At 43.4% G+C, this 12,463-nt stretch overlaps 2 protein-coding genes across 3 annotated transcripts in view; both read left to right on the forward strand.

Annotated features, from left to right (window-relative positions):
• Nucleotides 1–1,109: 1,109 nt before the first annotated feature.
• Nucleotides 1,110–3,037, forward strand: LOC105910803 (cytochrome c oxidase assembly factor 7). The gene is made up of 3 exons (XM_012839543.3): nucleotides 1,110–1,591; nucleotides 1,763–1,903; nucleotides 2,301–3,037. Exons 1-3 carry the CDS (start codon nucleotides 1,486–1,488, stop codon nucleotides 2,741–2,743), a joined length of 690 nt encoding a protein of 229 aa, XP_012694997.1. The 5' UTR covers nucleotides 1,110–1,485; the 3' UTR covers nucleotides 2,744–3,037.
• Nucleotides 3,038–4,487: 1,450 nt separating this feature from the next.
• Nucleotides 4,488–12,463, forward strand: part of ralgps2 (Ral GEF with PH domain and SH3 binding motif 2) — a 95,461-nt gene continuing 87,485 nt past the window's right edge. Inside the window, exon 1 of one of the 2 annotated variants that reach the window (XM_012839540.3) lies at nucleotides 4,488–4,686. The gene's annotated coding sequence lies outside the window, so the exon portion shown is untranslated. The remainder of the gene's footprint in view (nucleotides 4,687–12,463) is intronic. The other variant, XM_012839541.3, reaches the window with a different exon arrangement.

Raw genomic sequence — 12,463 nt, forward strand, 5'->3', positions numbered from 1 at the left:
CTGAGCTATTCTGAACATCTTTATGACATATAGTTTGAATATTTGGTCAATTTTAAATACAGTTCAACCCAAATTAGAAGGCCTTCACAATATTTACTGACCAGTGCAATTTATTTAATCGCTATCAATCTAATGCATTAAGGGTGGGGGGGTTCTCAGTTTAAAATCTGAATTTCTCAGAAAAAAATATTAATACAATATTAAGTATGGGTTTAACGTTAAACTATAAATTACTATTGTTATTACTATTGTTGTTGTTATTATAATTATTGTAATAACACAAATAATACCAAAACTATACTAATAAAGTATAGCTCAAACTAGTGAACTAATTAGGTAGATGCTGGTTAAAAGGTGAGTTTTAAAACGCTTTTTGAATGTACCAAGGCTGTCGCTGGAACAGACAGGATTTCACCACCAAGGAACCATGACTGCGATGCACTACTGAGCGATGCACTTACAGCTGAGAGAAGTCAAAGACAACATACGGTAATCGGAGGAACGAAGTGGTCAAGAAGGGGAATGCAGCTGAATCATTTTAAGTGGCTGTCCAACAGGCGAGAGTGATAGATTTAAACTTCATTTTAGCAGCTACAGGGAGCCAGTGAAGTCAGAGGAGTTACCTGTGTTCCCTTTGGGTGATCAAAGACCAAACGCGCCGTTGCATTCTGTATTATCTGCAACGGTCTCACTACATGCAGGGCCATTAAAATGGAATTGCAATAGTATGGTTTAGAAATGACCATGGTCTGCACAAGAGGTTTTGTATCATGTTGTGTGAGAGTCTGATCTTCTGAATGTTATAGAGTGAATCGACAAGACCTCGAAACAGAAGCTACATGCTCAGATACATTAAGTTGGTTGTCAATCATAACATTAGGTTACAATACTGCAGACAAACCTTAATGTGCAGAATATGAACAATAGTAGGCTAGTTGTTAAAAAACACCGGCACTTATTCTGAACAGTTTGAAAAAATATCTTTCGATAACTATTGGTTTGTAAATGTCAGGTACATAGCATACGTAATTGACAATATGTTATGGGTGTAATTAATGAAGATAAAAAATGTACAGCACAAATGTATATAACCACTGATCAGAGTTGGTCAGTTTCTGTGTTTTAGAAATGGCAGTGGGAGGGGGATGTCTACGGAAGCCGATTTGAGCGGATTACGAAACCCGGAAGAGAATGAGCAAAACTACCAAGTGGCTGTTACCAAAGAAGTTATGAGCGCTCGGTAGATGTTGTCCATCAGATTCTGTTTGTAGTAGATCTAAAAACCGCAAACTGGGATTTTACCACTGCCAGCCATCTGACGTAATGAATTACTGAACATTGAGTTTTCATTATTCTGGTATTTTTCTACGAATGTTATCGCTAGCAGAGTGTTTGCGTTAGCCACCAAGGTCAAGGGGTTTTGATGAACACGTGCGGTTTTCTACACTGAGATTAGGTTTATTGTTACCTTTGTCTATCACCAAAATGGCTGGGTTGATTAATTTTGAGGATGAAAAAGAAGTGAAGCAGTTCCTGGATAACTTAGGAGTTGAATATAGCTACCAATGTCACCGCGAGAAAGACCCTGAAGGTAAGTGAATTTCCGTTGCTATCCATGGTTGCTAGATGCGCTGTCCCTGACAGGGGGGTGCTGAAAGAAAATTTAGGAAAACCGTTGAACTGACCAATCAAAGCAACCTATCATGTCTTGATCTTATCGTCCCTTTAAACTTTTCTGTCGTATTCTTTCCACGTTTTCCAGGTTGTCAGCGACTTGCGGATTACCTGGAGGGAGTCAAGAAAAACTATGAAGCCACTGCACAGATTCTCAAACATAACTGCGAGACTCATGGACACGGCGAGAGCTGCTATAAACTTGGGGCTTACTACGTTGCTGGCAAAGGTAAAGTTAACTATTGTGTGCCTTATGCAAAACAGGGCTTCGTATGAATGTAGCCTTTGTTTCCATTGGAAATGCCATGTGGAAACCACATGATGCCATGTGGTATCATCACAACCCACAAATCTCACTTTCATACCTTACGTTCTTGTTTTGTATTTTCCAATCTTTTTCTTACAAGCTTACGTATAAGACTATTCTTTATAGTGCTTTATATCCACATAGCCCCGGGACACGGTGCCATGTTACACTTTCCTGTTAAAGTATATTTGACAAGTGGTATGTCAAAAAACGTTCTGGTATATATATATATATAAAATGAAAACTGTACACCCCTTCCCCTCAAAGCCTGGACAGACATATTTCCATTGTCATAAGTTACAATTTTTTCCTACACCAGGTGGATTGACTCCGTGCCTCAAGACAGCCTACTCCTGTTTTCAGCAGTCCTGCAAAGCCGACGGGAAGAAATCAGTGGATGCCTGCCATAATGTGGGGTTGCTGGCCCATGACGGGCGGGCCATGGACAATGGCCCAGATGCCGGTGCAGCCCGGGAGTATTACGAGAAGGCCTGTGCTGGGGGCTTTGCTCCAAGCTGCTTCAATCTGAGTGCCCTGTTCATCAAGGGCTCCCCAGGACAAGAGAAGAACATGCCACTGGCACTGCAGTATGCCATGCGTGCATGTGAGCTGGGACATGTGTGGGGCTGCTCCAACGCCAGCCGCATGTACAAACTCGGGGATGGGACGCCCAAAGATGACCAAAAGGCAGAAGACCTAAAAAACAGGGCCAAGGAACTTCATGGACAGCAGAATGAGCGACAACTGAAATTTGGAGAGTGAAGGAAGATTGAAACTTTACTGAAAGTGACCGAGCAGCTGTTTCAAGGAAAACAGTGTGTATTCTGAGTGGAATCTGAGTGGCAGTGTAGTAATGTGGTGGTCAATGGTGACAGAGCTGTACAGTTTGTTTTATGCTCATTGGGATAAGTTGTGTCATACATTTCCAATCAGAGCTGAAACTATTTTTACTCAAGTAAAGGGAAACAATTTTTACTCAAGTAAAGTTTTGTTCGAACCACTCTGCATTAAATACCAAGGAACTAAATATGAAAATAAATATTCATCTGAATCGAATCCTGCTTTGTGACTTTTCTGAGATACATGTGAATACATACATTTGAATACATGTTTATTAATAAACTAACCATGTTTGCATATGTCTGTAAAATGATTAACTTGGCTTACATTCCGAAATTCAATATGTATTAAATTGGTTAATTGGTGTTATTGTTCCAACACTTCGAAGTTCGAACACCTGTTGCGTGGCCAATTTCCTTTATAAAATCCCTGTATGACCACGAGAGGGAGCCACAGGTCATGAAATAATATTTGCCTCTGGTGTACCCGAATCGTACTGTCATAAAAGTATACAGTAGACCACGGGCGTTGCTAGACACAAATCTCTACTGGCACACAGATGTATACATTCATCTTTATGAAAATATTTATTTCAGCATACATAATGAACATTCTCAACATGGTTTAGGAATACAAGTCCTGCATATGCAAATAATAACAAACCATCTCAAGTCAACTATAAGTAAACTACAGCCTTCCCAAATTCATATTAGCATTCAGGCTTTAACATTTGCCAGACCTGCAAGTAGGTTACCTAACTAGCTTGTTTATCACCAACTACAGCCAGGCTTTACCTCTCTCAGTCGCATCTCTCCTTCCTGCTTCCCTGTCTCTGCTACATCCAAAGATGTTTCTGATATCCATCTACGGAGTCAATAATGTTTGAATCAAACGTACTCATTCTTCAATACTGATTCTTGTTTCACGCGCCAGTACAACGCACATGCACACTGCAGTGCACTGAGAGTGAAGGTTGATTTATGGGTGTACCTAGGTACGCAGAGGCCCATTCTTTATGAATATTATGAATCTAAATTAATCCTCTGCCAAGGTAGGAGCTTGTTAAAAGTCGAGCGTGATATTTTACTGGGGCACAGCAGATCAATACTGAGGCACTTACCCCAGTAAAAGTGGTCTAATCCCTGCCAGTATTCTGGAGACACTAGAAGATATTAAGTGAACTTTATGACTTATCACATTTAATTCCACGTCAACCTAAACGCCATCATAGACATATATGTATACATGTATATATGTCTATGAACGCCATGATCATGAAATGGAACAACTACCGGTACAAGATGGTTTCATTGGATCCTGCCCATGTGCTAATTCATGAAAAGTGTCCGCATAGACCTACTTTAATTTGCCCTACTTAAATGACCGAGGCGGGTGATGCAGATTTTAATATCCAACACCTTGCTTTTCTGCCATAGCAAAGGAAATCCCAGTTGTATTTGGTTGGGACAAGGTTGTGAGCACAAATATGTGTATTTAATAATTACAATTAATATGGGACAACGTGTAGTTTACAATATACGTGTTGGAATTGAAGGATCTCCAGACATCTATCATCCTTATGTTATGGAGTTGGAGGTCAATAGCAGATGCGCACGCGACTGACGGACAACAGCAAACAATCACCTTTGAGATGCACAGGCTTCCATTGCGAGGGTGGGATACGGACCGGGCTCCTCCCCTCCTTGTACCCGCTCAACTCTCATTGAAAACACCACACACGGCTGTTGCTGAACGGAGTGCTCCTCTTCTTGGAGCAAAGCATTTGATGTCCTCTGACTGTGGATTGCATCAAACGACGCGCATAACATTGAAAAGTGAAAAGGCAACTGAAAGAAATTCTACAGGTTTGTTCAAATAATTTGTTTTGTTTTGATTTGTCTTGTCTGACGTTAACACAGCTAGCACGCTCTGGATGCTGCCGCAGGTTTTTGAAGCAGCACAGTTGTGAAGGCTAACGTTAGCTCAGTAGCCTCGAGCTGGTTAGCATTAGTCATGTTCTCAGTTGGAGATTAGCTAACGTTACCGTTAGCCCATGTAGGTTTATGTTGAGCTCTGTTTTGAGATAATTAACATTAAGTAATGAACTGTTGGTAGCTGATTTAATTATAGTGTGGTAAATAGTGTGGTATTGTGGTGATGGTACTGTTTGAACAAGTTGGCAGGGAAGACACTTTTATTGTGAAGATGGTAGCAAACGTTAGTACAACTTTGCATGCTAACTGAGCCATATTAATCCTGTTTTATCACTTTCCGTGTAAGTCGTTGCCTTGGCTGCCCTTCTTGTGCATGATCACCGTTGAATGTTTGTCTTTGTTTAATTAAATTGATTGGCAATGGTTTGTGAGCTGTAGATGTGTTTAGAAGTAGGGCTGCAGCTAGTTCTCTTAACATCCCGCCCAGATCCGGGGAGTGTCACGGACAGTACGTTGGGGTCCACACGAGCCAAGCCTCATCAAATAAGTGAAGATACAACTAAACAGAGAAACATCTTTGTGAGGCAGATACCTGCTTTTCGATTTAAAATGTGTAGAGAATTATAATCACAATTAACGTTGTGCTGCATAATTGCTTTGCTGTCCCGTCCACCAAAGGGTACTTTACAGTCCAAGACAATGTAAAAGCTATCGTCAACGTTATTAAAACAATGCTGCAACTAACAGTAGTTGGCTAGCTATGATAGCTATGTTTGCTAGCGAACGAGGTCAGGCTCACAAGAAGATAAGCCAGCCAATTCGCTAGCTAATTTAGTGAGCTCCAAAGTTTCACCTGCGATGTGTAATTTTTCTTGATGTGATTTTTTTCGAATGAAATATCACCAACGATTGAGTTGCTCGTTGTTGAAAGTTGTTATGTCCATATGAATGTTGTGCCTAAATTACATGTAATCTGCTAGTGCGGACTGAGTGTCACGATTCGGAAGCTAGGCAATAACTGTGAGGCTCAAAACGTGTCCACCAACGAGTCTCATATAATATGGTCAATGTTAATGCCTCCTGTCCATTGAGAGCTTGAACGTCGAATTTCAAGCATTCAGATAGACGTATCTTCACGTATTTGGTCGGTATGTAAGAGACTTTGCCTGTTGGAAAAAAAATGCTTCTCATTAAAGTGTTTATGTTTATTACACGTAGTTGTCCTAAGAGACAAGCTGATGTTGCTCATGACTCCGTTAACCCTGTAGCGACGGTTTGTCAAATATGTAGGATTTATGACAAAGACCTACAGCCTGTAGTTACTCAAAATTCTCTTCAAACGAATTCTTCCGCGAACTCTTGCAGCATAGCATCTTGTGTGTGTATGGGGTGGGGGATGACCGTATTTAGGTTAGACCTAAAGGTTAGACCTTTTGAACTTTTAACCTGCAGATTGAAGCTTTAAATCTATAACAGGAGGGGATATTTTTGACCTGGGGACCTGAGTTGCAAAGCATAGGTCTTACTTAAGTGATCACACTTCAAGTGATGGTCAGCTATTGTCATCCAAATTGTTGTAGTGATTTCAGATTCACATGAGGTGTACTTTTGAAAGGCCTCAGTCTCATAAGCATGTGCTGAGATGTCTTTGCTCTGTCTAGATAATGACTGGATGTTTTTTTGACTTGTCAAAAGTGTCCTTCAACAAACGGTAGAAGGTGTGCTACTGTTATGCTAGTTATAGCCTGACGATTTAGTTAAGTGTAGAATACCACCTCTTGAATGCTTTTAGTTGGCTAATACTCAGATGTATGCTCTGGAGGCCTGTTATTAGAATAGCAGTTAATGCTGAGTTTCTGACAAAGCAGCAAGATGGCTGAATATCAAATGCACTGGCACGCTAAGAATTTATTTACAAAAGAAAGCTCAAAACTACTGGTATTAGTATGCTGATGTTTGTGTCTGTTTTTGTATTGTCTGGGTGGCTGGTTTTGATTTGAAAAGATAGTATTTTCTTTTAATGAAATGCTTCCCCAGTTTTTGTTTTGATTATTTTGTGTGGAAAGGCTATTAGAAATAACAAGAAATTGATGTCCCTCTAAATTGACATGCATTGTTTTTGCATTTCCAGATTTGTTTACAAACACCAAATGTGAACATCTGTCATGGTGGTAATCCCTCTTGCATACACTGGGCAGCCTGTCAGGGACAGTGCAGGAGCCTCAGATTGACTGTGGTCAACTGGTCGGCCCCAGGAGAATTGGCTCGCTTTGTTTGAAAGTTGATGTGAAGGCTAGGCTTTTCGTCTGGACAATAATGCATCCATACTCTCTCTGACACCAGTCAGTGATCTGGGGTGTAAGTATGTGGTTTAGTGATAAATCTGGATAAGTTAACTCAGAGTAAGTTGTAAACCTCCTAATAGAAGAGCCCTATTACTTTGTTTTGCCTGGAGAATTAAGCCATAGGGATCTTCTATTAGGAGGCTTGCCACTTACTTTGAGTTAACCTACCCAGGTTTGTCAGTAAACCACCTACTTGAAATGCCCCCATGCTCTCAATCAGTGTCTGATGATATCTGAGGCATCTGATTAAATCCCTCCCTCTCTTTATGTTCCTCTCTTTTTTTTTACCTCTATCTGTGTCTCTACTTCTCTCTCTCTGCCTGTCTACTTCTCTCTCTCTCTGCCTGGCTTTCTGTATAATCTCGGTTCTCTGGATGACTCTGAAGCCCATCTGTCTCTGCCATTGCTGGGCCGTAGAGCCTCTGGAAATGTGATTAGTCGGAGATTACATCTGTGTGAAACGGGACTCTCCTGTGCGACCACTGCTTACTTTTCACTGCTCCCCTCCGTGTGTGTGTGTGTGTGTGTGTGTGTGACAGTATGTCACAGCCGTAGTTAGTCTCGAGTTCATCTATCCGTCCCCGGGTTTTGTCCCTGCTCAGATAACTGGGGGTTTTCTGAAATACAACACGAGTACTTTGTGTGTCCACACACACTCATACTCAGTCTTTGCCTGCTCAGTCCCTGTGCCACTATGGTTGGCAGTAGTGCTATGTTAATAAGTGTGTCTTCTATGCAGGCCTGTATGCCTTTTACATGGTAGAAGGTCTGTGTGTCTGTGTGTCTGTGTGTGTGTGTGTGTGTGTGTGTGTGTGTGTGTGTGTGTGTGTGTGTGTGTGTGTGTGTGTGTGTGTGTGTGTGTGTGTGTGTGTGTGTTAGATATTTTAGGCTGTGGGGTCAATCCATATGAAGCGTTTTGTCCCCACATCTGTTGATGGGCAGTGAGCTGGTCATAGAGATACCCCTCCAGTGTCCACGTGAGCTTGCCATTCTCGTGTTGTGAATCTCAGGAATCTCTCTCTCTCACACGTGCACACACACAATCTCTGTGTTCCCTCTTTTGCTTCTACTGTGGGGGTAGGGTAGGGCGGGGCGGGGGGCATCCCTCCATAGCAGTGACTGTGTAAAAATAAGAGGTGAAAATGAGTTGACTCCGTAGTGCCAGGATGACATGACATGTCCTGTGCAGAGATCCAAGGCGGCGGGTTAGCCACTGATCCTCCTTGAGTCTCTTATCTGTGGGATCCGATGCAGTGCCAACCCGTGCTGGAAAACAAGGCGCTGATTTATGATGGAAACATTTTTCTAATTTAGCTGCCTGCATCACTGGGAGCATGGCTGTTATCAGAAGAGCTGTCTTTTTCTTCTCGTTCACAAAACACATGATCTAAGGGAACCAGACTAATACAAAATCAAACCAGTCAGAGCTGGATGTTTGCAGTCATAAGTAACAGGAGGATCATGTTGTCTGTTGGGGCATGTCAAAATGGCCAAATGACTCACGTTGGAAAGAGTATTGTGTGACATGCGTGACTAGGCCTATGCGTGTATAAAGCGAACTCTCCAGTAAAGTGGCTGGCAGTGAAGATCGACAGTTGAAGTGGGTGCTGGAGGACTGATGGTGCAGGTTGTTCTATGCCACATCAGTGAAGATAGCAGGAGTGAGTGTGACTGTGTACGAGAGAGAGAGAGAGAGAGAGTAAGAGTGAGTGCTTTTACCATGACTGCAGCTTGGCACCAGTTCATGTCCTTCGATAAACCAGGTAGTGCCACTCCTGAGCTTGCCACAGTTCTGGGTGTGGGCCAAGCTAAGATGGGTGATGCCCGTGATTGCCAACACAGCCAGCCTGCTATGGGATGGAGGTAGTGCAGGATTGGAACATGCCATCGTCCATGTTTGGGCACCCTAGCCGGAGGGAATGCACCAGTCTGAAGCACCCAGCAATGAGAAGTTCTCGCTTCCCTTCAGCACTGTTCTCTTCTCTTTTTCACTCCAGATTTGACTTTTTTGTCCCTTTTTTTCCCTTTTCTTGCTCTGAATCGTTGTTGCTCTGTCTAAGGGTATGTCTTTGTTCATGTCCCATGTCCGTCTGTGCCAAAATAAATGCCCCTGTTGATTTTCAAATCACAGTGCTCATCACTACATCAACATCATTCTCAGTACTGTGTTGGTCAAATTAAATGAGATGACACCGCCTCAGCACCCCTCCACAAACACAGAGATGATGTTAAATTTATGAATGCCGAAGACATTGTATATCGATCTCCCGTTGCCTTTTTTTGGGGGCGGGGGGGGGTCTTCCTTGTCCTCAGACAAAGCATATAAATAATTTAGCAGTGAACCCTTTAACACTGTGTGTGCTGCTGCTGCCCCCACGTGCTTAAGGCTGAAGCCTAGTGTGTGTGTGTGTGTGTGTGTGTGTGTGTGCATGTGTCTCTGTGTTTTGGTTGTGTGGGCCTCTCCAGTGTTGTGTTTGTTTCCGTGTACGCGTGCTGTTGAACAATGGCTTCCTGCTTGCACAGTGAAAGCCCACGCCAGTAGCGCAGGCAGCCTCTGGGCAAGCAGCTTCTTGATGTAGTTGTACAGGAAATGACACGTTGGACCTAAGACGCAAGTTTGGCGAGTTGCAGCCGTCCGAGTGCTATGTAGCTCTTTGGTGTGGTAAGAGTCGCAAAGTTTGTGTGTGCGTGCGTGCTTGCGTGTGCGCCCGTGCTAGGGAGATTGTATGTTTGTGTTTTTTGGCCTCCACTTCAGAAGACTGGGAGTGGCTCGACGAGGAGCCCTGACTCTCTCCTGCTCCCTCTCTCTCTTTCTCTCTGTCTGTCTGTCTGCCTCCCTCTCACTTCCACAGATGGTGTCAGCATGGGGTGGCATGATGATGATGATGATGTGTGTGTGTGTGTGTGTGTGTGTGTGTGTGTGTGTGTGTGTGTGTGTGTGTGTGTGTGTGTGTAATGAAGGAAAGGTTGAAAGAAATCAGATGACTATCTACCACAGAGAGAGAGATGGTTCTGGCCTGAGGCGGATGCATCGATGTGCTGTCAGTCTTCCTGCTAGGACGGAGGGTTCTCCCTCATTAAGGCTATCCTTAAAAATATGTTGGTTTGGTGTAACATCCAAAGAAAATTAGAAAAAACTAAATTGAGTAGGTAGACCGGCTAAATATATATTTATATATATATTTTTTAACTCCCAATCCCCAAAAAAGAGTAAGACAATGTAGCAAAGAGGAGCTATTAGCAGACTGAAACAGGCCCCTGGGGAGTTGCTCCACAGCTCAGATCTTCTGAGGGGAGTGGCCGCTTTGTTCTGTGGTCAGGTTGTTTCTCTAGCTCCATGCCTTCTGCTTTGTCATATCCACTAATGGCCTGCTGTTTGCTTAGCTGAGGCTGCAGAAAGTGTGTTAACAATTGTGTGTGTGTGTGTGTGTGTGTGTGTGTGTGTGTGTGTGAGAAGTGGTTTTATTGTCCTATAACGCACACCACACAAATGGGTGTAATAGTCTCTGTCCTCTTGCTTCTGAAGGTCTTTTAATGGTTATTTGGCTAAGGATTTTAGGAACACATTCACAAGATTCTGTGTTTGGGGAGAAAATTGATTTCTTCATTTTTTTTTTTAATATTAAGAAAATGTACAGGTTTTTCTTTCTTTCTGTCATTTCATGGTGCACTCCTCCACTGACTTTCCCTTTTCTCCCTTACATTCTCTCTGTCAATCCTCTTGTCTTTTGTCTCTCCTTTTCTTTAACCCCCGGACTGCACACGTGTGTGTGTGTGTGTGTGTGTGTGTGTGCTGATTGAGCTGCCGCACCCTTCTGCTACCTCCCATGGTGAATCGGGCAGATTACCATCCAATCTGTTCACCTGACCTTGGGCTCTCCTCCTCCTTTTCTTCTTCTCCTCTCTTTCTCCTCTTGTCCTCCTCACTGGCCTTCATCCTTTAATCTTTCCCCTCAGCTACATCTAGTGTGTGTGTGTGTGAGAGAGAGAGATTAAAATGATTCATAGCCAAGGCTATAAGTGATCAAGGGTCCTGAGGCACACCCATCAAAAGAGCACTAGTGTGTGTGGAGGCAGCGCTCACTCACACCCTCGATATCCCCCTCGGTCATATAGTTAATCATATAGTAATTACACATTATTGTCTTATTGTCTCACACACGCTTTCACTGTTTCTTTCACACATACACATTGCCTTGAGGGAAATCATATGGCAGCAACACACACGTGTGTGTGTGTGTGTGTGTGTGTGTGTGTGTGTGTGTGTGTGTGTGTGTGTGTGTGTGTGTGTGTGTGTGTGTGTGTGTGTGTGTGTGTGTGTGTCACACTGTCACTCTCTGCACTGATGTGGGACTCATGCCGCCATCATGTTTCATTAGCGTCAAGACTGACTTCCCAAAGGCAGAGAAGGAAAGCCCCCCCCCCCCACACACACACACACACACACACACACACACACACACACACACACAATACAGTGGCCAGAGACCCTAACATGCAAATGTAGACACACAGACACACTCATGTGTGACCATGCTAAAATGTGTGTACAGAACGCTGTACTGCACATGTACTGACACCAGTGCACTTCATGCCTGATCTGATGGAATTTACAATGGCATGGCGAAATACCTCATCCCCTCTCTCTCTCTCGCGCTATCACACATACACACACTTGAACCATCCCTCTCCTCTGAGAGAGTATTGGAGTCTTCAGGAGGGCTGAGAGAATTGATGAGGCAGAGGAGAGGGCTGGGAGGGTGGGGGGGAGGACCTGAGTGAGTGTGGAGGCAGTGGGCTTGACCCTCACCCTCTTGTGAAGTCATCCAGGCCCTGCAGAATTCCAGCTATGAGAGGCCTGTCCAGCGTGTCATTCCGACACCCGCGGAGGCAATTTTAGACGCATGCCTGAGAGTGTCTACACACATACGCGCCTCTCACATGGGCACAAATATGGGCATGCCATCACACACACACACACACACACACACATATATATATATATATATACACACACATACCTATGCACAGTAACCAAAACACTTACACACTTAATCTCACTGGGTGGACTGTTTGTATATCATTGAAAGATGTGATGTCTGCACTGATGACTGACTGCGCTGACTCATTGACATTTTTTGAATCAGCTGATTTTTCTCTTTAGCCCTTGCCCTTCTTTCAGATCATTGACCAAGGGTTGATGCTCTCTATATCTGTCTGTTTAGGGAAATTGGTGTGGTCTGGGATCTGTGTCCTAAATGGCCGTTAGACCTGCTTTGGTTGTTCAATGCAAAGTGTGTGTGTGTGTGTGTTGTGTACACTCATTGTGTTGCGTAGTTCCTCGACACACCTCTTTTGTCCTA

Source organism: Clupea harengus, chromosome 10, assembly GCF_900700415.2.
Source record: "Clupea harengus chromosome 10, Ch_v2.0.2, whole genome shotgun sequence".
NCBI lineage: Eukaryota > Metazoa > Chordata > Actinopteri > Clupeiformes > Clupeidae > Clupea > Clupea harengus.

What these genes read in the sequence shown, in the direction of transcription:
- LOC105910803 (XM_012839543.3), top strand. Translation starts at nt 1,486, where the DNA reads ATGGCTGGGTTGATTAATTTTGAGGATGAAAAAGAAGTGAAGCAGTTC. An exon ending in CCGCGAGAAAGACCCTGAAG is followed by an intron (nt 1,592 to 1,762) that starts GTAAGTGAATTT and finishes CACGTTTTCCAG; the next exon opens with GTTGTCAGCGACTTGCGGAT. An exon ending in TTACTACGTTGCTGGCAAAG is followed by an intron (nt 1,904 to 2,300) that starts GTAAAGTTAACT and finishes TTCCTACACCAG; the next exon opens with GTGGATTGACTCCGTGCCTC.